The sequence below is a fragment of the Rhynchophorus ferrugineus genome, unplaced genomic scaffold, assembly GCF_030347505.1.
Source record: "Rhynchophorus ferrugineus isolate W39M unplaced genomic scaffold, kcgeb_rfMv2 rfM1, whole genome shotgun sequence".
NCBI lineage: Eukaryota > Metazoa > Arthropoda > Insecta > Coleoptera > Curculionidae > Rhynchophorus > Rhynchophorus ferrugineus.
The window spans coordinates 44173795-44199990 of NW_027472580.1; the positions used below are offsets into that span (position 1 = coordinate 44173795).

Consider the following 26196-nt stretch of genomic DNA (forward strand, 5'->3'; position numbering starts at 1 on the left):
AATAAAATAATTTAAGAATCCTTTAAGAACGCAGATAACAACAACATTTAGATTATCTAATAAAATAATTGTTATCAAGTGTGGTAAAAATATATTTTTAATTATTCACTTATCAAACTGAGTAATTTAAAGAATTTGAAATCAATCTACCTTGAAGAATAAGTTGAATGATAACAGCTGTAATAGATTATTGTATAATTGTTTACTTTCTCGAAAGCCTATAGGTAATTGAAACATGATTATTACTGATTGTATATATACAGCTATCTAAGTCGAATTAAATAATGAAACATTTTTAAGGTGTATAACCACATCTAAATATTTTTCAAAACATAGTAATTTAGAATTGCCAAAATATAATGTATATATAATGTATATTTTTTATTTTACATCTTATGAAGCAATAGTGGTAAAACGATTAAATATCTTTAAAAAGATTCAGTAAGGAAGTAACTAGCCGTTAAAATTCATTGACGGCATTGGTATAATGAGGTATACTAATATCAATTTAAGAAATAGGCCAATATGCACTTACTGCGCAGTTGTAACAATCTGCCTTGTTTTATGAATATCATTTATTCTTGGTTCTGAAAATCTGAAGAAGTGCTAATATTAATATATAAATAAATAGCTGTCAAACCTATACCATTTTATCAATACGACATTATTGTCAACAGGAAATTGAACGAGTTGCAGAAAATGAGGGAAAATATTTTAATTTGTATCTTGTACCAAGTTTCACCAATAAAGTCTAAATGCAGTTTTTCGTACTTTATAGATTGTTATATAACTCATATTTATACAATCATAATCAACATATAACAAATATAGAATAACAAATATCAACAAATTTTCAATTAAAAATTATTTCATCGTAATAAAAATTACCTAATCCAAATGAATGGTTTTGTTGCAAAATTTCTCCTGAAATAAATTAAACACGCACGATCTTTAAAAATGTAATAAAAATAGATTCAAAAGAAGAACTTTATTTCAATAAAAAATATACACAAATACGTTTATAAACATAAAGTTATTTGGTTTTAGTCCGATCGTGTCAAAGAAAATCGCGGCGCGTTCCCAGATCCAGATGCTGGTCCAGTAATGCCTTTTAAAGAGGATGACCAAGACAATGATGAACCTCAACAGAAGAAGGAAGAGGATAATCTAGTATTGGCTCCTCCCCAAGAATTACCCGGTGAAATGGGGAAAGCGGTTGTATTGCCCACTAACTTAACAGGTAAGTGTCACTATAATATTTTTTGCAAACCAAAATTATATTATGTTCCGTAATATATATATTTAATAATATAATTATATTTAAAATGATAAATCAAAACAGCTCCGTAATAATAAAATTTAAGAAATATATGTTTTCTTTACTTTAAATTTGTAAAACAGGTATTAAATTATTGGCTATTTCAGTGACTGTCTTGGTAAGTAAAAGTCCATCCTGTTAAGAAGTAAAAGTACAGTAAATTTACTGCTTTTATTACATTTCATGAATATCAAATTGAAATACTTAAATACCATGCAAATTTAAATATCAATGTCAACCAATAATCTATAATCACTAATATGGTTAGGCTTGGAAAGATCTCTAGGTAACGTAATATACATTTAGCCTCTTATGAACTGTCAAAAAAGATTTAAAACAAAAGAACACATAACACAGCATAGAAAAACATAACATTTTTGTTAATATTTGGTTAAGACTAACAGTATTAAAGATTGAAATGAAAATAATAAACATTTGAAACAAAGATGCGACAACAGTTCTTAAAATAGTAATATCCTCATATTTTCCGACATATTTTTCCAACGGTTTACTTTAATATTTGATAACCAATTTAACCGTTAAGCGTTGAGCTCAAAATATTTTATTTATTTATTATTTGTTCAGTGATTTTGATCCCTGTGGTAATAATAGTAGTAATTTTCATCCTTTTTGACCTGTATGGCAAGTGAAACTATTTTGGAGCCGAATTAGTTCTTTCGAGCCAATTTTCTTCTTTTCACACTTTTTATTATATTTATATTTTTATCTCATATATATTTAATTAACTCATGTCGAAATATTCATTGCCTTAATATAGAAATATTTTTTGTTGGCTACTGGGTCTTCTATCTCACACATCTTCAGTTGAAGTTCATTCAGCACCACTACTAGAAAATTGTTGGTCACCTTATCTAGTAACTAAATTTTTGTATGATTACAAATTTACTGAGAAATTAATTTACATTATGAGATTATACTACATTGAGAATTAACAAAATTAATTTAATTTTAAATTATAATTATAAATAATCATCATAAATTATAAAATGAAGTTGTGGAACTAGCCAATTGGAATATAAGTTTTTTCTTTCGAGGAAATCAAATCACCACCCGCTGTAACGAATTTTATATATTACTTAAAAGAAATATTTCTTAATTCACATTATTTGTCCTGTGAGGGGACCTAGGGTTATTACAGCCAGTTATTACACTTGCGATAAAATATATCTGATTTATACAAACAAAACTTCCAATGAGCTCAAAAATTTGCTGGAAAAAAATTATAAAAGTTTTTATCCATAGTTTTGCTTAAAAAAATTGAAAAAATCGACACCAAATTGGTTATTAGGAACATTTAATTAAGTAACATAACAAAGACTTTATTTAGGGATGATAGTAGTCTAAATCCTAATGACATTCTAAACTGTTTTATTAATTGCTCTTAATTTAAATATCTTAAACATAAACCATATGTTTGTGAACCACAAGCCTTTAATTCAATACCAACAAAAACTTCCTCAAACCGAACCCCACACACCCGTATCCATACGTTACGGAGGTTCCCATTACTTAACTGCAGATCTATTTCGTACCCTTACTCCCTGAAGTATAGCCCTAGGGAACAAGAAACACAGGGGGAGAGGTGAATAACGTATCTGTACATTTGTGTGTGTTCAGAAATAAAGTTCAATGGTACAATCTCAAGGTAAATGGTAGGTAATTTATAACAACCGCGGGCGACCAGATAATATAACATTTGGCAAAAGAAGCATACATTTATTTTACATAACATAAAATTGAGAGAAGAATGTGTTGTTATCTCAGGAATTTTGAACTTATTAAAAACAAACAAAATATAACTTGTAATATTCCAAAATTCACATATTGGTCTATAAATTAGTTTTAAAGTGTTTTTTTTAAATTTGAATCTCTATTGTAAAATATTTTTAAAAAATTTAACCGACTTCAAAAAATAACTAATTAGATCACTAAAAAGTAAAAAATAATCAATTAGATTTTGAACACAAAAAAAAACATTTTAAAATAAAATATGTATATAATAATCGTTGTAATAACTAAATAAAAATAAACAAAAATTTTATTTAAACTATTTACTACACTTATTTTATATTATAAGAGGTCAATTGAAAAGTCCCCAGCCTACCATAGTAAAACACTTTTTTTTTTGCAAAATTAGTTTTTTTTTATTAAACATAATTTTCAAGGGTGATACACTGATTATAGCGACCCTCCAACTTTTCGATACCATTATTGTAGTACGATTTGTCCTTTTCTTCAAAGTAGGCCTCTCTACTTCCGAGATCTGAAAAAGGAAATAGTCGCTGGGGGACAGATCTGGAGAATACGGTGGATGAGGAAGAAATCGGGGCCCAATTCATGGATTTTTGCCATCGTTTTCATTTTTTGATGAAGCAGCACTTTCTTTTTCTTCAAATGCGGATATTTTTCGGCGATTTCGTCCATCAAACGGTCCATTCAAGCTATGTAATAGTCGCTGTTGATGGTCCTTCCTTTTTCAAGTCAAAGAAAATTATTCCATGCGCATCCCAAAATACAGACGCCATAATAATACCAGCCGACTGTTGCATTTTCTCACGCTTTGGAGCGGGGTTATCATGTGCAGTCCACTCGGAAGATTGGACTTCAGAGTGAAATGATGGAGTTATGTTTCATCCATAGTCACATATTGACGCAAAAACTCGGGTTTATTACGCTTGATCACACCCAAATATTCGTGAATGATATGATGTACACGTTCAGTTGATATATTTAGAGAGTCTGCTATTTCATTCAATTTCAATTTACGATCATTCAAAATCATTTTGTGGATTTTTTAAATGTTTTCATCGGTAACAGCCTCTTTTGGGCGTCTACTGTGTTCACCGTCTTCGATGCTCATTTCACCACGTCTAAACTTAGCATACGAATCCTTGATGGTTGATTTCCCTGAGTTAGTGTCCAGAAACTCGGCATCAAGCCAAGTTTTTGCTTCAACTGTATTTTTCCATTCAAAAAGCAATATTTTATCAATACACGAAATTTTTTTTTATCCATTTTTTTCACATAACAAAAGTCGCCCCAAAATGCTATAATTCACAAACTAGTAATCCGACAGCTGCCAAATACGAAAACAGCCGAACACAGAACCTCCTCCTTTTTCGAAGTCGGTTAAAAATAGGTACAATGTATTTTATTTAAAGTATTGGCTATCTATAGCGGATACTTTACCCCATCTTTTAAGTAATTTACAGATTCCATCTTGCAAGAACGGTGTATCTTTTGGGGCTACGCACGCATCGATCATTTACATGGTATCTTCATAAGAAGTAACAGGTCAAAATTCATATGTCGGAACAGGTATTGATCAAAAGGATCAAGTTCTAAAGAATATGGTGACCTGGGGCAGTTCCTTATTAAATTTTAATGTTTGCAAATATGTTTTCACCAGTTATTCAAAATGTCGAACGTTGTCATGTTATAAAATAATATTGTTGTATCTTTGCTTATTTTCCAGGCGTTTCGTGCGCTTTACTCAAGCACAACAATTGTAATCGTTAGCGTTCGCCACTTATGGTTTCATTAGGTTTTAGCAGCTCATAATATACCACGGCAAGCTGATCCCACCAAATACAGAGCTTGGGGCCGAGGTTATTTGGCTTTGCAACAAGTGATTCTCATAATATTTTTCGCTTTTTATTTTCGTTTTCATCTCGAGTAACAAAAAAAAATTGGCTTTGAAACAGTCTTTCACACATTACAAAACGACTTTCAATTTCCAATGACTTCAGTTTATACGATGCAAAATATCCAATTTTTGGATCATTCCCATATTCCTCAGGCGATTGGAAATTGTTTTTTGTGTTGATCCCTATAATTTTGCATATTCGTCTTACTTTTTACACGGATCATTATCAAAGCCTTCAAATCCTTGTTTTAAATTTTTTTGACTGCCCAGAACGCTCTTTTTCGTCTGTTATTAAATCGTTGTTGCTTGAATGTTATTATTATTAATGTAATTATTATTATTAAATGTTATTATTTATTAATTTATAATGTTATTATTGTAAATGTTATTGTTTCGTTGTCATTAAAATCAATATTTGCATGTTGGGATATGGTTGCCATAAGCTTCACAGAGCATTCGATTCCCTTCAGCCGCCGCTTCCTTCAAATTGAAGTAAAAGAAAAAGGAAAATGTAATAGTTGCTGCAAATGCGATTTACTCGGTACAGATTTAGATGTTTTCAACGCATGATTTTTTTATTTCACACTTCCAAGAAACACATGCTGAAAAGTAAAACATGTCAGTGAGGCTTCAACATAAAATTGGTTATAAATGTATCCGATGCGATTTAATACATAGTAACATAATCTGTTGTGAATCCTTTAAAATTAATTTATAGGCCAATAAAATTTACATTTGATATATATGTGTGTTACTGATCAAGAGAAAAAAAATCTCTTACTTGACATAGCACTGAAGTATTAAAAATGTAATATTAAACGAACCTAATACATTGGGCATCTGTATTTCGAAAGCGTTTTCGTTAGCTGAAAAATATTTTTAAAATATAAATGGTTTAACCCTAGAGTTCGTTACAAATTATATGATAGGAATTATATTTTAAATTTAACAACTCTCAAAAATATTAAATTAACCATTTTTTGCACTCTGATAGCCCCCATCAGAGTATATTAACCACTTTTAAAACGAATTGTCAAGTATTAAATGAAATTGTAAAAATATTGTCCATTACTTGCTAACACTTTCGATAGACTAGTCTTATGTTGAAAAAACTCTTTAGACGCAGTCCATAAATTAACCCATTTTTTGTAAACTTCATAAGAAATGAACTCCTGCCTCGACAGGCGATGTGCCATTGATCGAACCAATTGGTAGCCGGACCAAGTAACATCTGGGGAATACTGCGAGTAGAGTAGCCCTTTTGAATATTTCCAAATATTTTTTGACATATTTAGAAATGGGTGGACAGCGTTATATTAAAAAATAATTACCCTAAAATTTAATGAGAACTGGTATTGGAAGCAACAACGGAATATTGAATATATTATAAAAACGCCATCTTTCTTTAAAAAATACTATAAAACGCAAAAAAAATTTAATTAAATTGTTAATTATGTGATATAACCACGTATACACAAAAAATTAGAAAATCAAAACAGCACTAAAAGATTAACATTTTACTATTTCAAAAAATACTTCCCATAAATTTTAATTAAAAGTAAAATAAAATGTCATTCCCGTATTTATAATTCATTTTAATTTTAGTTTTAAATATAATACTTTCGAGAATGTAAAATGGACATTCTTAAAGCTACTGCAGGTTCTATTTAAACATACATTTCTACTTTTTTTGCAAGTAAAAAATGTTTATTAAACTTGCTAGTCTCAAATTTCATTCTTCAAATTACGTAAACAAAAATTAATAATTACATAATTAATTACTTAAAAAATCTTCAAATTTCATTTGTGACAGTTACGTCTATTTAGTTCCTCATTCTACATATCTTCAGTCCTTCATAAAACTTAACGGTTTTGAGATCCAAAACAATAACATTATATATGCATGCAGGTCTCGCTGTTTTTTTTTAAATATGGCGCCGTCCAGTTTGGTATTTTTTCATTCAAGGCTTGTTTCAATTTAATAGATTATTGTTCAGTTATAACAGCTTTAAAGTATGAACATTTTATCTTTGGCATAAATTTTACATACGCCTTTTTCATATATCCACTTTTCATCATCTTTGTTTCCAACAATATGATAAAGACTTCTTTTTCAGATATTGAAGCAATACAATGGTCTTTCGAAGTATCTACCCTTCATGGCTTTTGATCAATTTTGAACAGATCTTCAAATTATTTTGTATTCAGAATGAATCTTCATCCAGTAACTCTTTCAATCCTTGAGTATGAACGTTGTCTATGTTTGACATCGCTATTTTCGGTTAGTGTATATTCTCCATAAACTTCCACAAAAACACGATACTTTTTATGGTAATTTTCATCACAAAATGCTGGTGAACTAAAATTCCGGGTAAATGCACTATTTCAGATATATATTTGGGTTTTTAAGCAAGCGAAAAAACTATATTATTATGAGAAATTTCTAGTTGTTTCCTTTATCAGTTAGATAATGAAAATATATATGGATAATGATAAAATATATTATATATCGATTAGATAGCCACTGACATATTTTTATCATATATGCAACTGGTTCGAATAATTTTAACCTAATCGATATACACAAATTATAATTCCATTATTTAAAACGATATTTTCCATTATATCTGTTATTGAAATATTAAGTAATAATTATAGCACTAATTGTTATACGTGTGACTAATTAAATAAAAATTACCTGTGTACAAAAAACATATGTACAAGTTATAGTGTAATATGAAGATTTGCAATAACACTTTGCCTCTGATTATCTTCTAAATAGCACTAATTTTAACCAAATCACGTATCCACGGGTATACCTATATGGAATGGTTTTCTAAATTTTGGTGACTCCAAATTCAAATAATCTACTAAATCTGAGAAAATGAGCTACTGCAATTCGCCTTTAGTGGACGAGAACCACAACCTTCTGTCCCTGAATCCACGGTCTAGGGGTATTTTTTAAAACTTGAATGTTTCTTAATGGAAATTAACTAGGCTCTGGGAAATGTTTTGATAAACTATTGAACGATTATGAATCCAACGTCAATATATTTCCTTATCTTGATAATTAATTTAATTTGAATAAATACAAAAAACGTCAAAAAAAAATGTTTTTCTATAAAAGAAAGTTATTTTATTTCGCAGAAAGAAATGGTGATTTGCTGAACGGAGATACTAAATGATACTGACGGTTTCAATATATTCCAAATATACCAGACCTCTACCTCTAGACGTCTCACTCATTATACCATTCATCCAAACAGTCTCATTTCTTTAAATACACAGGACCGTATGATTCGCGCCATATAATTTAATATTTAACAGTTGATAGAAAATTTCGTTCCTCATAAAACCACTTTCTATTGATTTCAACTTTCATTAAAACAACGCTTTGTAGTATTAGCCATATCAAAACATAAGTTCAAAACATAACAAATAAATTATACATTTTTATAATATCCTTAGTAATGCAGTTATTTTTTACAATATTAATTAGCAAATGCTTCAGGAAAGCTTGAAGACAATTGTAATGTGCTATACATTATTTAAATGGCGTTTTTATGTCCTAATATAGGTAAAAAATATAGGTAAACATAAAATGGCTTCCTGCTATTAGATACAGATTTCAATCTCTAGAAAATAACTTCTGGAAAACGCAGCAGGAGAAAATTGCACCGTCCCATCCTTATTATCTTATCGCGGACGCATTGAAATCGAAGCCCCCTCGATAAATAGGAAAGTTCCCGCGCCAAAAAGTTATTCAACTTTCTTCCACGTGAGCCGCCCAAATGAGTTTTTTAATCAGCACAGGGACTATATCGCTGACTTCTACTTTTGTCTTTGTCCAACCTTTTTTACATTATATTCTTAACGTTGATTTTGTATTAAGAGAATTGTATAAATTATTATTATTTAATTTTACTCATTCCGGGTATCTTTATTTTTAAGATTAATTTAGATAATGTTATGAATCAGTCAAGAAAATAAAAAAATTATTAAAATTAGCTATTTGTGGGAATTTCAATTAATTTTGGGGTATTTGAAATATATATTGTTTAATAATTATTTTATTATTGTGTGGCAGTGGGTAATAAGTATTTCTTATGTTAACTAATATTTATTATAATTTTAATTACTTCACACTATTGTGTTATTTTGTGACTGAAAACAATATTTTTAAAGTATTAAAATATATTAGATCACCTTAGTATAAAAATAAGTGTAAATAAATGTAAATTATGTATACAATAAAATTAATGTAACTGACTCAGAGAACAATTAAAACACAAAAAGGAAATAAAAACAAGTTTAAGCAAATACAAGTATTAAATATAAATAAAATAACATAAAATATAAAAGTTGTTATAAGTGTAAGTAATAAATTAACTATATAAAATTGTAAAAATATAGAGAAATATAAAATATATGTAAAAATGTATCACATAATGAAAATCCAACTCTAAATTTAAACATATAAAACAAGCAAATATAATAAATCACTTTAACATTCTGTGTCCCATAATCTACTTAATATCCTGGGGACTAGGGACATATTGTACAGGTAAATAACGAATATCAAGAGGAAGTATGTGAGAGTTGGTGCTTGTAGCGATACAACCAATACCAAGCCTAAATTGCTACTAGGCACTGAAGGTCAATAATTAAACTCGAAAGGTCAGTAGTCTATCCATATTGAATCCAGTAAGAGCGATTTTATGTCTTTTAAGCCATAATTGGATTTATTTGAGAATAAGCGGGGAATAACTCGTCTAAAAGACGGTATAAAGATACATAAAGAAACAGCACACAAAAATCACAGCGACGTTGATGCAATACAGTTACTTGAAAAACACGCCGGAAATTAAAAGATGTTGGCCAACCAAACTACATGAACTTGTATAGTATAGAAGTGTTACTCTTAACCTCATCTTAAGTGGTTTAGTTCTATTTTAATTTGGAGGATACATCATTTGGAAAAATCAATCATGGCTCTGAGAACTTACCATTGACGAAATAAAATAAAGTAGAGTGTCGCCACCGGATCAAAATTCGTATCAAATCATAGATTTTTGTAAATGTATTGCAATCAATAACCTCGTGTTTATTGCTGTCCTTCCATATAAGCTCTATTCATGCAAAATTGAGCCACTTGACTAAAATTGGAGTCCTATTGAAACTTTAATTTAGTAATTAAGTGTTATCATTCCGATATGCTGTTCGATCGTGCATTAATCCGCTTACCTTTCCACTGATATATAACATCGGTGAGTGGGTAATAAAACAACGACTTCTATAGACAAAAAACAACATAGCTGCCACAGGATTGAAGGCCACAGTAAAAAACCTCTCCATCTATGCCTACACAAGTTTCTAGTGGCTAGGACTGCACCTGCGCACTTGTTCTAATCTAGCTTGACAACTTTTCACAACTCGCGTCCTTTTCTACCACACCTTTCGTATCAGAGTCTCAGTTGAGGTTAGATGTCGTTTTTAGGTTAATTTTGTATTTACATTTTGTTAAGGTAATATAATTATTTCATAGGCAAAATTAGCGGCAAATAATGCGAAAATAAGTGTATGAATTATTAGTAAAATATTATCATTTTGTATCACTAATTTTATAGATTTTTATGGAACAAAGGATACATTTTTGTTAAATAATATGGAAACAGAACTTGTTAGAAGATTATAGTAAAGGTAATAATGAAAAATGGTCATGTTTGTACACTTTTTCTGTCTATTTGTTATTATACTTATATCTTTCTGATTTTACAGATATTTCAACAGAAAAAATTAATGCTAAATGTTTAAACGAAGTGTCATGAATTTTCAGCATAGTGTAAATATAAGGTGTATAAGTAAGTAATTAAACATAGGATTTGAAGCTTTGTCATTTATTATATCTTTCTGGTTTTATAGATACTTTAAAAGAAGAAAAAAGCTAAATGCTTAAACGGTGTCATGAATTTTTAGCACAGTGTAAATATAAGATGTACTTAATAGAAAGGGGTTGGAATAACACAGGATTTGAAGCTTTGTGATTTTTTATTTAATTCAGATAACAGATATTACATCATTTAACAAATTTTATTGCAATAAATGGAATAAAATAAATAAAGAAAATGTAATCTAACATCAATATCGGACAAACTATATAAATAAAATATTAAAACAAATTTAATTTGAATCAAAATAACTTATCTTACATTTTCGTTTCGCATTGCTTTTTTGTTAAAATCTCTTAAGCACCTATATTATTAACAATTTCGATTTCACTGATTGACTGATTTTGAATATGTAGATATATTGTCTATTCTGTTATCGTTGCCATTTTCCTTATTTGCTTCTGCTTCTCACTGTGTGTTTTTTTGGTATGATTTTTCTAATTTCTTGTCTTACAATTTAATCAGTGTCTTCTCTCCCCGAGCACTAGCTACATTATCTGCAAAAGAATTTGTGCCCATTATCTTCTCATACATATATACCAAATACACATGCTTGCACTTTATCTACTTCTTTATCATATACTCTGGACAGCTATACATACCTATACACACTCTACAATACAAACTTTTACAACTATTCTCGCAGATTTGACTGTTATTTACATATTTTGTTGTAATATTTGACATCAAATTTGCCTAAATTTTGTTGGACTGTATGCACCAATAATTATACTTTCCTGATAGATACTGGCGATCAGTTTTCATTAGCGATACTAAATCTTTCAATGTTCGAAATATTTTTCCAAATTATCAAATCTACAAAATCATCTAACGAATCTAATATTTTTTCAACTGACACCCTAGCATTCCTTATTAGTATATTTGTTTTTAATACATTGTTGAAAGATTCTATTGCCATATTTATATTGATTCGAAATATGTTTTAAAATATCTGTAAAATCAGAAAGTATAAGTATAATAACAATTAGACAAAAAGCGTATACAAACATGACCATATTTCATTCTTACCTTTACTATAATCTTCAAATAAGTTCTGTTTCCATATTATTTATCATAAAAATATATCATTTGTTCCATAACAATCTACAAAATTAGTGTTATAAAATGATAATATTTTATTAATAATCCATACCTTATACACTTATTTTCGCATTATCTGTCCCTAATTTTGCCTATGAAATAATTATATTACCTCAACAAAATGTAAATACAAAATTAACCTAAAGGTGACATCTAACCACAACTAAGACTATGGTACGGAAGGTGCAGTAGAAAAGGACGCAAGTTGTGAAAACTGTCAGGCTATATTAGAACAAGTGCGCATGTGCAATCCTAGCCAATAGAAACTTGTATAGGCATGGATAGAGAGGATTTTTTACTATCGTCTCTGGATTGATGCCTGACAACAGCCTGACCATGATTGGAAAACCTATATAATAAATAAAGCAGCAGTAAGCAGTATCATATAAAGAAAACTGAAAATAAGTCTATCAATAAAAGAATGTTTATAGTTAATATTAATATATACATTAATATTTTTGTAAAAAAAAATTTGTAACGATATATTTAAAATTAACAATTTCATATATTTAATATTGTCACCAAATCGTAACTTATTAATCGTTGATAAACTTATTGTTAATTATTAGTATTATAACACATAGATAGGGAGATATGCATTCCCTATATCAAAATAATATCAGTCATATCAATTACAATACGAAAAAACGTACCAGACGCCTACATAACGTGCTACCTAAAGAAAAAAGAACAGAAAACGAACGGCCGCCATGTTGATTGAAAAATACGTCCCGCAAAGTCGCTGGGGAAAAAATCGAGTCCTTCACAACTTTCCGACCAAGAAACTTTTCTACTTATCGGGGAAAGCGTCGATTTCAGCTCGTCTATGATAAGAAAATAAAGGTGGTCCGATTCCCTTCGACCTCCTCGCAGTTCTCCGCCAAAATGAACGGTGTACGTCGAAAAGGGAGAAGGGGGATTATTTATAGCGGTTGTACGTTGAAGGATACTATGTTCAAGCATCAGCAAATATGTTAGACTTATTAAAATAGTGTAACATGACAAGGAACGTATTAAAAATAAGACGAATCGTTTTATTAAAATTTTTATGCACAAGCCGGCATAATAGCTCAAATAATCAGCATTTCTAGCACAGAGAAGCAACTAAAATTAATTATTTACAGGGGGGGTACCAAATAATATGACCACCTGACATATACATAATATTTATTTATAAATAAGGATTTGAGCCACTATTTGCTTTTAAAATTCTTCCCGGAAAAGTATTTAAATAGTTTCCAACGGAGTGTTGTCACATACTTCCGACCAAAACATCCATCTTCAATGATGTTGGAGATTGAAATCTACTCCTTACTATATGCTCCAAATATCCCCATAACGGTTCAAATATGATGACGTCTGGCTTTAGTACTAGCCAGAGAAAATGTTTAATAATATTTTGATGCGCTCTAAACCAAGACTGAACCTTTGGTTCTGCATATGGGCATATTATCATCTTGGAATATGGTAGTGCTTGGATGCTATAATATGCTAGTCATAGTAAGAACTTCATCATTAAGGATATCGAAATCTTCATTCGCAGTAATCCGGCCAATGATGTGAATGGGGAGCCAACTGAATACCACGATATTGGCGTCCAAATCATTTTTTCGAACAAAATTTCCCTGTGGTTAATATATAATTTAGTAGTAAGGAAGCAGTCCGGATTATAGACTTATTTTGGGTTTCACCATACATAAACCCTGCTGTTTATAGAAAATAATGTAAGCCATGTTTGATCGGACCATAGCTTATTCTTTCAGTCATCAAGAGTCCAGGTTTTATGATCGTTACTCTGCTTTTTTCGCATCTTAGGGTTGGGTTCTGGTATAAAGGTTTAAGCAGTTGCAACCCTTTCATGAATATTATCTTTATGGAGCTACCGTCATATTGTTTTTGTTGAAGCAGTATTAATCAAATGAGTGTTGAGTTCTGCAGTAACTTTTAACAACTTTTTGACTTTTGACTTTTGTGAACTATCTGCCGCGGTAGTTTTATGTTGTCTGGAGCAATAATTATTAATGTCCACCGATTTCAGACAACTTACAGAGTTGACAACTTACAGAGTTGACAGGTTAACATCGTTTTGCTTCTATTATTTCTCTTTGCCGATAATATCGCTCGTGAACTAATGAAAGAAAACAGCTAAATAAACAGCATTCTTAAGACGCGTTGAGACAGTCAGATTGCAAGTAAGAAATAAAAGTAGCATAAGCATAGTCAAAAAGCCAAATGAAGAGCTCAAACCGAATGAAACAATTTTGGGAGGATATCGCCATCGGTAACAGCTGATGCGTTTTTATCAAGCATTAAAAAAAATGTTAAAAAGAAAAGAAAAGCGGTCGCTATCAAGTTTCTTTGCAACATGACTCATAAACTCATATGTTCGAAAATCCTAAAAATTGAATAAACTAGTAATATCAACCGAGAATATTTAGGCCGTAAGAGTGTAACCACTTTTTTATAATAAGTTTTCGATTTTATTAAGAAATTAAAAAAATAATATATAATTAACCCTTATCCATGCGAACTAAACAAAATGTTTCATGTTATATTCTATTAAGTTAATTATTATTCGATAACATCAATTAATTTTATTACTTATATTTTATTTTGTTTTTTAATTGCTTAATGTTTTACATAGTTTTAAATGTCTTAAAGAAACATTGTATTTTGTCAGCTGTATTTTGAAATTATATTTTTGTATAAATTCAAGAATACAAACTGTCTTTAAATTAATTAAGTTCTGAAGCTTTTAAACAAATACCTATTCATGTAACAAATTTTTTTTAACACTCTTAAAGTCGTTTGATTTGAATTCATTAAGTATTTATAAGTTTTATTCACTTGACTAAATTTCGAATAACACAAAAAAAGATACTTTGGTTTCTGTTTCTTTTTATAACAGTATATTTATTTAATACGCAATTCAATAAGAAATTCTAATTTTTTAGCAAAGCTCATTAATATTGGCCTTTTGTTGTTCATTATATGTAGCTTTCAGTGAATTAATTAGTCAGGTGATTGATGATGACATGATTATTTGACAAAACGTCGTGGAGGATGTATTATTTTAAATATCTTCAGTACTTTAAAACGTCCCTAATGACAACAAGTAAGTATAACATGAAAAATTCATTTTGTAGATTATAATGTACCTATAGGCAACTATAATAGTATAAACAAAAATAATGCAAAGAATATGTTATATAGTTTTCAATATGTCGAATTTCGTGACAAAAAAATGTCGTGACTAAATCTCCTCAAAAAATTACTACAACTTATTAACATTTATTGAATCCAGAAAATTATACAAATAGAGGAAAGACAAGTCTCGTTTTACGAACGAGGGTTTATCTGGACTGGACCTATAGTTTAAGTTGGGCTCCGAACCATGGCCCTCGGCATTAAGCCTACCGACTAGCGGGTGATCATTTTCCTTGTCGGATTGTACACTCTTGCCTAAGGACAATCACAAACACAACAACATATATGTTATATAAAAGGTCAGTTGAAGAATCCCCGACCTGGCACATAGATGGCGCTACTAGAATTAAATCCATATGTTGTAGTTAGCCCCCTAACCCTCAAAAGATGCGTGTATAAATTTGACAGCTCTCGGATCATTAGTTTGTGAATTATAGCACCTTGAGTGAAGCAACTTTTATTATTGTGAAAAAATGGATAAAAAGGAATTTCGCGTGTTGATAAAATATTGTTTTTTGAAGGGAAAAATACAGTTGAAGTAAAAACTTGGCTTAGTGCCGAGTTTCCGGACACTGTACCAGGAAAATCAACCGTCAAGGATTGGTATGCTAAGTTTAGACTTGATGAAATGAGCATCGAAGAGGGTGAACGCATTGGACACCCAAAAGAGGTTGTTACCGACGAAAACATTTAAACAATCTACAAAATGGGGTTGAATGACCGTAAATTTAAATTGAATGAAATAACAGACACTCTAAAGATATCAACTGAACTTGTACACCATATTATTCACGAATATTTGGGTATGAAAAAGTTTTGTGCAAAGTGGGTGCCGTGCGAGATCACTTTTGACCAAAAACAATAACGAGTTGATGATTCGGAGCAGTGTTCGAAAATGATCAAGCGTAATCAAACCGAGTTTTTACGTCGATATGTGACAATGGATGAAACATGGCTCCATCATTTCACTGCGAAGTCGAATTTCAATCGACAGTCATCCGAGTGGAATGCATACGATGAACTCGCTACAAAGCGTGGGAAAACGCAACAGTCGACTGGCAAGGGTATGGCATCTGTATTTTGGGATGCGCGTGGAATAATTTTCATTGACTATCTTGAAAAAGGAAGCAACATCGACTATTACATAGCGTTATTGGACCGTTTGAAAAGCGAAATCGCTGAAAAACCCCATTTTAAGAAAAAAAAAGTGCTGCGTCACTAAGAAAATGACACCGTGTCACAAATCAATGAAAACGATGGCAAAAATCCATGAATTGGGCTTCGAATTGCTTCCGTATTTTCCAGATCTGGCCGCCAGCCACTATTTCCTTTCAGATTTCAAAAGAATACTCGCTGGGAAGAAATTTTCGTCAAATAAAGAGGTGAAATGTTATCTATAAATTGGAGCGTCGCTATAATCAGTGTTTCACCCTTGAAGGGAATTATGTTGAATTAAAAAAAAATTTACCAAAAAAAATGTTTTACTATGGTAGGCCGGGGACTTTTCAATTGACCTGTTACATAGAAGATTAATACTAAAATATTATGAAAACTCTGCGTTTAACTTCACATGTACTAGTTTAGTCGTAGAATTGTTTTACGACAATTCAATATTTTAGCTGTGCATTGTTATTTTTTAAACTATGGTTTCCATATTTCTTGAATGATTTGCACGTATGTGTTACCTGTTAAAATTATATGAAAGGATAAAAAAATGCGTTTGTAAGATTTTTTATGTAATAAAAATTGTGACATTGCTGCTATAACGCCTCGGTGCCCGAAAGAAAAATGCAAAACATAAATCATATCAGCTCAACCTAAATTAGTTATATATTATTCAAAACCTTCCGACTCTATATCCGATTTTTTTGGAAGATTTCCCCGGAGTCCTTCAAGAAATTGGTCTCATTTATTCGACTCTGTCAGGACTGGGCCAAAGAAGAAGCCAAAAGTTCTTAAAGTTTTCCTTTGACATAGACAAGTCTACTTAAATGTAATAGACTGAAAAATCGAGTTACTTTTTTAAATAAATACATATATACCCATATATAAGTAATTGTTAATAATATAATATTTCGAATCAGAAATTTGTTGCAAGAAACAGTTACAATAAATATTATTTAATACCTATTCCTTATGTTTAATCATAATAATTGTGTCATTACGGATAAAACTATATTTCAACGATTTTTAAAATACTATTTATTTATTTATATATTATAGACCCATCAGCCTCCTAGACCATTTAGGGTGTGCTTAAAAATATACAATATACAACACATCTACATCAGTTAAAGTATACAATGTTAATACAAGTATAAAATGCAAAGAATAATATACAACATGGTCAAAATCTAAAGTCTAGAGTTAAATGTATAGGATAAAGAGTACATATTGTAAGATGACAAGCAAAATATGTAAAAGCATACAGATGCATGGATATATCAATACAACAGTACATTGGCCGCACAACCCATGACAGTAGTAAGGATACAAGATACATAAAATGTAAACGAACATGCATGTTACATAGATGCACCCTATTATATTTATAGTAAGACACCGGTCCATCGTCTCTCTCAGCTTGACCAACAGTCTCTTCGAGTTGTATTTTCGGCATTCAGTTAGTATGTGTTTGATAGACACTGTGGAACCACATTCAACGCACAGTGGTGACCTTCTTCCCCTAATGATAAAGTTATGGGTCAGTTCGCAGTGACCAATTCTGAGACGGGAAAATAAACTTAAGTTGCGTCTGCTGATGTTAGTGGTGTTAAGGCCTTGATAATACTCTTTTTTCACCTCCCAAAGCTTGTTGTTTCTGTTAGATTCCATCTGAGCTGATCTAGATGTCTAAAAATCCTAGAAGAGTGGTGCTTCGTATCTCCACTCCAAATGAGAAAGTTTTCCGTAAGCGATCCTTCCCTTTTCTTGGCTAAGTAATCCGCTCTTTCATTTGGGATAATCCGAGAGTGAGAAGGGAGCCACATAAAGGTGATAGTTTTGCCGTTTACCAAATAATAAAAATTATTTATTTTTCCTTCGATGGAATGCATTTTTGTCAACGATTTCTTTCTGTATTCAAAATACGGTAATGAGCATACTATATGCTTTGCATGTATTCTAATAACTGTTTCTATTTAAAAAAGGAATTTAGAAACTCTTGGTTCTCCTATACTAACTCTCCAAAAATTTTTGCGCTTTGAATTGGTAATGGATCCACACTTGATTAACAGTCACGATACTCCATAGAAAACTGTTCTTTCTTTGTTTGGCAAGCAATGGAGCCGAGATGTTGAAACTATAGTAATTGGATTTTCTGTCAGTTAATTTGGTAGCCATTTTCCTCCTTTTGAATCTTTCCTATCGCATTCTCTGGAATTAGTTGATAGTTTAAACTCAGTTTTAGTCCAACAAGTGTTTTATTCCATTATCTTCAAACTTGTTTGGTTCTCCAGACTGTTCCTTGTAATTGAAATAATTTAAATCAAAATTAACAATTGAGATTATGATCACCGTAAGTTTCTGGACATTTTTTATGGGTTTCAACAACTGATTTCTTCAAATCAAATAACAAAGTAAATTAAGTTTCGTGATTAGTGTCTGTATACGGTGAATAACTAAATGAAAATGAAAAACTGCTATTTTATATAGAAAATCTTCAAGGCAATCGAATTTAATAATTAGTTTAGGTTGTTTAAGTTTTTAAGAGTGACATAATGGCTCAAAAACAATTTCGTGTTTTAAGAAAAAATACCATTCAAGTGTTATAAAGCAATTCCCTTCATCAGAAACAACAATAAAACGTTGGTTTTCTGACTTCAGAAGTGGTCGTTAGAGACACCGATGATGCAGAATGCAGTGGACGTCCAAATGAGGTGGTAACAATAAAAAAACACAAAATCGTTTTGAGTGATCGAAAAGTGAAGTTGCGTGAGTTAGCTAACATCGTAAAGATATCAAAATGCATGTTAGTTTTATATTGTATGATCATTTGACTATGAGAAATCTCTGTTCAAAGAGGGTTCTACATTTGCTTACTGTTGACCAAAATCAAAACATGTTGATGATTCTAAACAGTGTTTGGCGATGTCTAAACGTAATAAACCAGAATTTTTGCCTCGATATGTGACAACGTATGAAACATGGATACATCACATCACTCTGGAATCACAACGATCGTTATCTGAGTGGACAGCAACTGGTAAACCTTGTCCAAACCGCCCAAAAGGACAACAATTGGCTGGAAATGGTTTATTGCCTCAGTATTTTGGGATGCGCGTAGTGCAATACTTATCGACTATCTTGAGTAGCGAAATATCATCAACACTAAATATTATACAGCGTTATTGGGGCGTTTGAAATTGCAAAGAAGCGACCTCATATGACACAGAAAAAAATTATTTCAACAAGATAACGCACCGTATCACAAGTCAAACAAAGAACTTCGAATTGCTCCCATATCCACCGTATTCGGCAGATTTGGCTCTCAACGACTACTGGCTATTCGCAGACCTCAAAAAATGCTCACCGTTAAAAAGTTTTGCTTGAATATAGAGGATCAGTTAAACTGAGACCTATTTTGAGGCAAAAGATAAATCGTTCTACAAAAGTGGTATTGAAATATTAGAGCGGCGCTGGAATGATTATGTAGCTCTTGACGGAGATTATGTTGATGAAAAAAAAACAATTTTAAACAAAAAAAACGCGTTTTCTTTGTTACTCGCGGTACTTTTCAGCCCATGTGTTATATGTGTTATGCCTATCTATTAGTATTAATTTACTAGTAATTTTTAGTTTAACATTTGCTACGTCTAACCTATCACAGCCACCGCAACCGATCTTTCATAATAGTTTTAAAAAGACACAAATTTATTGTTTTTGCTAATACATGAATAGAAAAAGAAATGATGAATTAGTATTTATGTTTTATAATATATTGTAGTAAAACATTTCACATATCGACTGTACTGTGTGAGATGATTTATACTATATATAATAAGATTTATTACATACATTGACTTTACTTTTTTTGTGGTTAATAATATATAATATAATATAATAATAGTTAAGAACAGTATTCACGTACTACAACCTTTAATATTAATCTATAATGTGACGCTTTAAAAACAACTGATGAAATGAAAATGAAACTAAACAACTGGTAGTATGAACCACGGAAAACTCTTCAAACGCAAGTAAAAACAATTAAAAATGCAGAGATTGTCGAGTTCGTACAAAATGCTGTTTGCATTACTTTACATAAATTTAACGTAATTCGCTCTGATTGGTGTTCACCTTATCATGGCGGATTACTGTATTATTTAATTTTATTTTATGAAATAAAAAGGTAAGATCTTTTTCTAAATCTACGTATCTATTGTTTTTCAACATATTGATTTTTGAAAATAAAAAATTGTGAAATATTAAAAAATACTATTGCTGAAACTGAAACGATATATTGTTTGATTATATGAAGATAATAATCTTCATATATTTGATAATAAATATCTTTATATATAATTAACTAAAATAGTAAAAGGTAGTCGAATGAAAACTTCATATTAGAGTAAATTAATAAGTTAGTCTTCTGGCCATTAGTTCCAACAAGAAGGCTAATTATACTCCGCAGCTTTGAACTACTAATTAGTTTGGAATTGCAATTGGAGTAATATAATGGACGTCTGATAAGCAGCAAATAATAGTGAAAAATTAGTTTAGTGATTATTAATTAATGTAAATAATCCAACTAAAAGTGATGTACTAATCTACAATTTTTCATATCTAGATGTTGCTTAATACCTGCAAAATCTTAATTCCATTGTATATATCCACACCACAGGCACATTAAAATATTAAAAATATAATTTTCATTTATTTTACGTAGTATCTTACGTAAACCTGATTATTGCTAAAATATGTATAAAGTACAAATATGTTGAAGATTATCAAAATACACAGACAGATCCCACTCGCTACAAAAATATATTCAGAAAGCTTTCCATCCATATACATATAGATCCTTTCAAGATCTTTATTGAGTTTATTTCAAAGTCAAAGACACCATTAAAAATGATTTATAACGATATATTTTGTATTAAAAATTGCTTTTTTTGGGGGGGCAGATATAAAAGGAAAACGCAAGCGGAAGAAATTGAGTTATTATAGACGCTTAAAGTTCCGATTAACATTGACAGTAATTCCATCCTGGAGTGGAAGAAATCGACATGAGCGTGGTACTTTATTTTCAATTAATTTTCGTTGACATTCTCGTCCTTCTTGTTTTTTTGTTTTCGGGCAAATGTGACTGGTAATTACAGAGCAATCAATATTTTCATTTATGTATTCGATTTTATGATGAACGTGATTTATTTCCTTGTACAATATTCAATGTCTTTTCAAGAGTGAACTTTAAAAAGTATGAGGCCACGTATAATGAACTAGAACAGAATAAAATAATCAATCTAATATATAAAATGCATATGCAGTGAAACAAATTCATAGAGTTTTACAAAATATAGCTTAAATAATATGTTGCTATTTATATTTTCTTGACAGCACCCAATGCTGTCTGGCGCCATCTGCAGTACATAACATTCTTCGGAACATGTTGTTATTTGGGCGCAGTAGAACTCAACATAGATTGCCAAGATTTAAGCTTAATTAAAATAATTACAGTGATAAAACGCCATCCTGGAGGACTGGAAAAAGCCGCTATAACAAATTCAATGGTAACGGATGTTCGTTCCAGATTGAATTCAGGAAGGGTCATCCAAAATCGGTTATTATACCAGAAAACATCGATTCTGAACAGAACATCGAACTGACTTATAAAACAAGATCAGGTATCCTTGGACAGAAGTATGACAAGAATAAATAAGATCTTATATCGATATTTCGTTTGTCTTATTCTTGTTGTTGTATTATTGTAAAAAGATGAGTTCGTGTTGGATCTCGCAGAATCTAAAAATTGCTAAAAAAATGGATCGTGTCAATTAATTCAAGGAAATATTCATCAAAACTTGTGTATAACAAGCACATAAGTAACGAATCATGGATATATAGCTATAATCCTGAATTAAACTAGAAATATATACAGTCGATGGGTCTTCCAAGATGAGCCAAACTCAACAAGAGTTTTTCGCGGAAAAAGCACATCGAAGCAAATGATTTCTTCAGCATTGCCGTTAAGATATGAGCATTGAAGAACAATTAATGTGATTGGTATACAAGAATTTATTTGTCAAGTCGTCAAGGAGAAATTCAGCAAAAAATTTAAACAATATGGGAAGTCTGTATTACAACAATGCATACATACACAATGCTGCAATCAATAAAAATTTTGATCGACCAAAATATATAATCGATGTGTCATTCACCATACCGTCTTTATTTGGAACCCAATAATGTTTTTTTTACGCCTTAAAACCAAATTACGTGGTCACCCAAAGAAGCGGTTGAGGCGAAACAAAACGCATCGTTAATTTACATGAACAATATTTTGAAAAACAATAAATTCAATTTTAATTTTATTACAATATTAGGCCTGAAATACAAAAGCTCAAAAAAACTACATTTTCTTGTTTTCCAGTAAATTACAAATATTTTCTAGTGAATTTTACAGTATCTATATTAATATGAAGAAAAGTTCTACCTAAAATTGTTTCTTTATCTCATAAGTGATGATTTTAATCGAAGTTTCTTTGATGAAGAATTAGAACCATTCGTAATCAATGCTCTGAAGTTCGTGTCAGCAGTAGATAAATGGTTGAAAACCTTTAAAATAATAGTTTTATTACCTACTGCTTCACAGACAAAAGAGAAAAAGGATATGATATCTTATGAACTATTAAATAATATTAGGCAATGCCTAATATAATAAACTTGCGTCACTATATTCTGAAATGAATCTTGAATAATAGTAACATGAAATATCCCATAAAAATATAAAATATCTCAGTATAATCTCGTTTTATTATTATTTCCAAACTATTTAGTTTACGGATTGTACGGTATTGTAAATTAAATTCCCGGCATATACTGATGCGGTTTTGTTCTTCGCAATTCTCGAACGTTTTGGAAAATATTTACTAGTTTGTGATATTTAGCATCTATATCATGGCGCCTTCACCATATTAGTATATTTGGAATTAATAGTTGTTTATATTATATAAAAATTGAAGTACATAAATATCACTATTTGGAAGCCGGCTAGAATCACAGCATAACTTATGATAGTGAGTAGACTAATCGAAAGTTTATACATTAAAACTGTATATACTTATATCTATAAACGTAATTTTAGACACAACCTCTACTATTAATCAATAAATGCGTACAGTTCTGGCACACATTTATTTCTTAATGCCGAAAGGAGTATTTATGGGAAATTGAGACAAAACTGCAAGATATTTTTACAGTGTTGATTCTTTAATACAGTTTTTATTTTTTTCTTATAATATAACTAATCAGGCTTATCCAATGAAGAGGCAACCTACCAAACAAAAATATTTACCCCTATTAAAAGTAAGAGGTAATGAGATCCTTCAAGGGGTAATGGTAAGCAGAACAAGGCTATGTAACAAAATATTGTATACTGATAACATGATTTATAACCTGAATTTATTTTTATATGAAACGTAATTATTTATAATATATATATATATATATATATATATATATATATATATATATATATATATATATATATATATATATATTAATCTCCTTTTTACCAACAAAGGTTTATCTGGAATGGACCTACTGGCATTCAGCCTATCGACTGGCGAGTGACCAACTTTAGAAATCATCCCAGAAGACATCCAGTCTTACCCAGCCTGGTTACTGGCGTGACTGAGATCATTTTCCTTGTCGGATTTTACGCTCTTGCCTAGGACAACAATGACAAACATAAATTTACGACCATGCCCCAGCATAACTCGAACCCGCAATGACTATATGAAACAATAATGACTATCGCGACAGTGGGGGGAGGATGTCTTGTCGCCTTTACAGCTGCGCCAACCAAGCCGGCTATATTATGATTAAGAACATAATAGCAAGGTCACAATTAACTTTATATACTTAAAAGCAAATATTACTTACTACAATCACACATAAACTTAAACTTTGGTAGAATCACTTCCTGAACTTTGAGCATTTTCCTGTTCATTACAGGCTCTATATATATATATATATATATATATATATATATATATATATATATATATATATATATATATATATATATATATATATATATATATATATATATATATATATATATATATATATATATATATATATATATATATATATATATATATATATATATATATATATATATATATATATATAATATATATATATATATATATATATATATATATATATATATATATATATATATATATAATAATTAATTACAGCTAAAGCTATCAAAAATTATTGAAAATCATCAAGTCAATCATAAAAAAGCAACAATCAGTAATATTATATAACTTTTAAGTTAAAATCGAAAATAGGAGTAAATTATAGACATCTACAGAAGAGAAAAGACACTGTTATAATCAAATATTCATTATTCTGTAACTGGCAAGAAAAACTCCTAAGTAACATCAATCTGGGTAACAAGTATTCCATTAATTTCTGACCATCTCTTAGTTATACTTACTGATACTCTCCGGGATACTTAGGATAGAACATAATCTGTATAAAATTGCGTCACTCCCGTAGTGTTGCAGTGACTTTAATTGAAAAGTCCCCGGCCTACCATAGTAAAACACATTTTTTTTGCAAAATTATTTTTTTTTATTCAACATAATTCCCTTCAAGGGTGATACACTGATTATAGCGACCCTCGTACTTTTTGATACAATTTTTGTAGTACGATTTGTCCTTTGCTTCAAGATAAACCTCAGTTTTGGCGATTCATTCTTCATTCGACGAAAATTTCTTCCTAGCGGGCATTCTTTTGAAATCTGAAAACCGGAGATAGTCGCTGGGGGCCAGATCTGGAGAATGCGGTGTATGAGGAAGTAATTCGAAGACCAATTCATGGATTTTTTGCCATCGTTTTCACTGACTTGTGACACGGTGCATTGTCTTGGTGAAGCAGCACTTTCTTTTTCTTCAAATTCGACCGTTTTTCGGCGATTTCGTCCTTAAAACTGTCCAATAATGCTATGTAATAGTCGCTATTGATGGTCCTTCCCTTTTCAAGGTAGTCAATGAAAATTATTCCATACGCATCCCAAATTACAGACGCCCTAACCTTGCCAGCCGACTCTTTTCTTACGCTTTGGAGCGGGTTCATCGTGTGCAGTCCACTCGGATGACTGTCGATTGGACTTCGGAGTGAAATAATGGAGCCATATTTCATGCATTGTCACATATCGACGCACAAACTCGGATTTATTACGTTTGATAATGTTCAAACACTGCTCCGAATCATCAACTCGTCGTTGTTTTTGGTCAAAAATGAGGTCGCGCGGCACCCACTTTGCACAGAGCTTTCTCATACCCAAATATTCGTGAATAATATGATGTACAAGTTCAGTTGATATCTTGAGACTGTCTGCTATTTCATTCAATTTCAATTTACGGTCATTCAAAATCATTTTGTGGATTTTTTAATGTTTCGTCGGTAACAACCTCTTTTGAGCGTCCACTGCGTTCACCGTCTTCGGTGCTCATTTTACCACGTCTAAATTTAGCATACCAATCCTTGATGGATGATTTTGGGGCAGTGTCCGAAAACTCTGCACCAAGCCAAGTTTTTGCTTGAACTGTGTTTATTCCCTTCAAAAAGAAATATTTTATCAACACGCGCAATTCTTTTTTATCCATTTTTTTCACAATAACAAAAGTTGCTTCACTCAAAATGCTATAATTTACAAACTAATGATCCGACAGCTGTCCAATTTATACACGCATCATTTGAGGGCTAGGACATA

General features: G+C 30.7%; 1 protein-coding gene across 1 annotated transcript in view; it reads left to right on the plus strand.

Moving 5' to 3' along the window:
* The window catches only part of LOC143206811 (putative polypeptide N-acetylgalactosaminyltransferase 9), a 336211-nt gene that overhangs the window by 140190 nt on the left and 169825 nt on the right, over positions 1-26196 (plus strand). Inside the window, 1 exon segment of the mRNA XM_076419549.1 lies at positions 1048-1240. Coding sequence (XP_076275664.1) covers positions 1048-1240 — 193 coding nt within the window.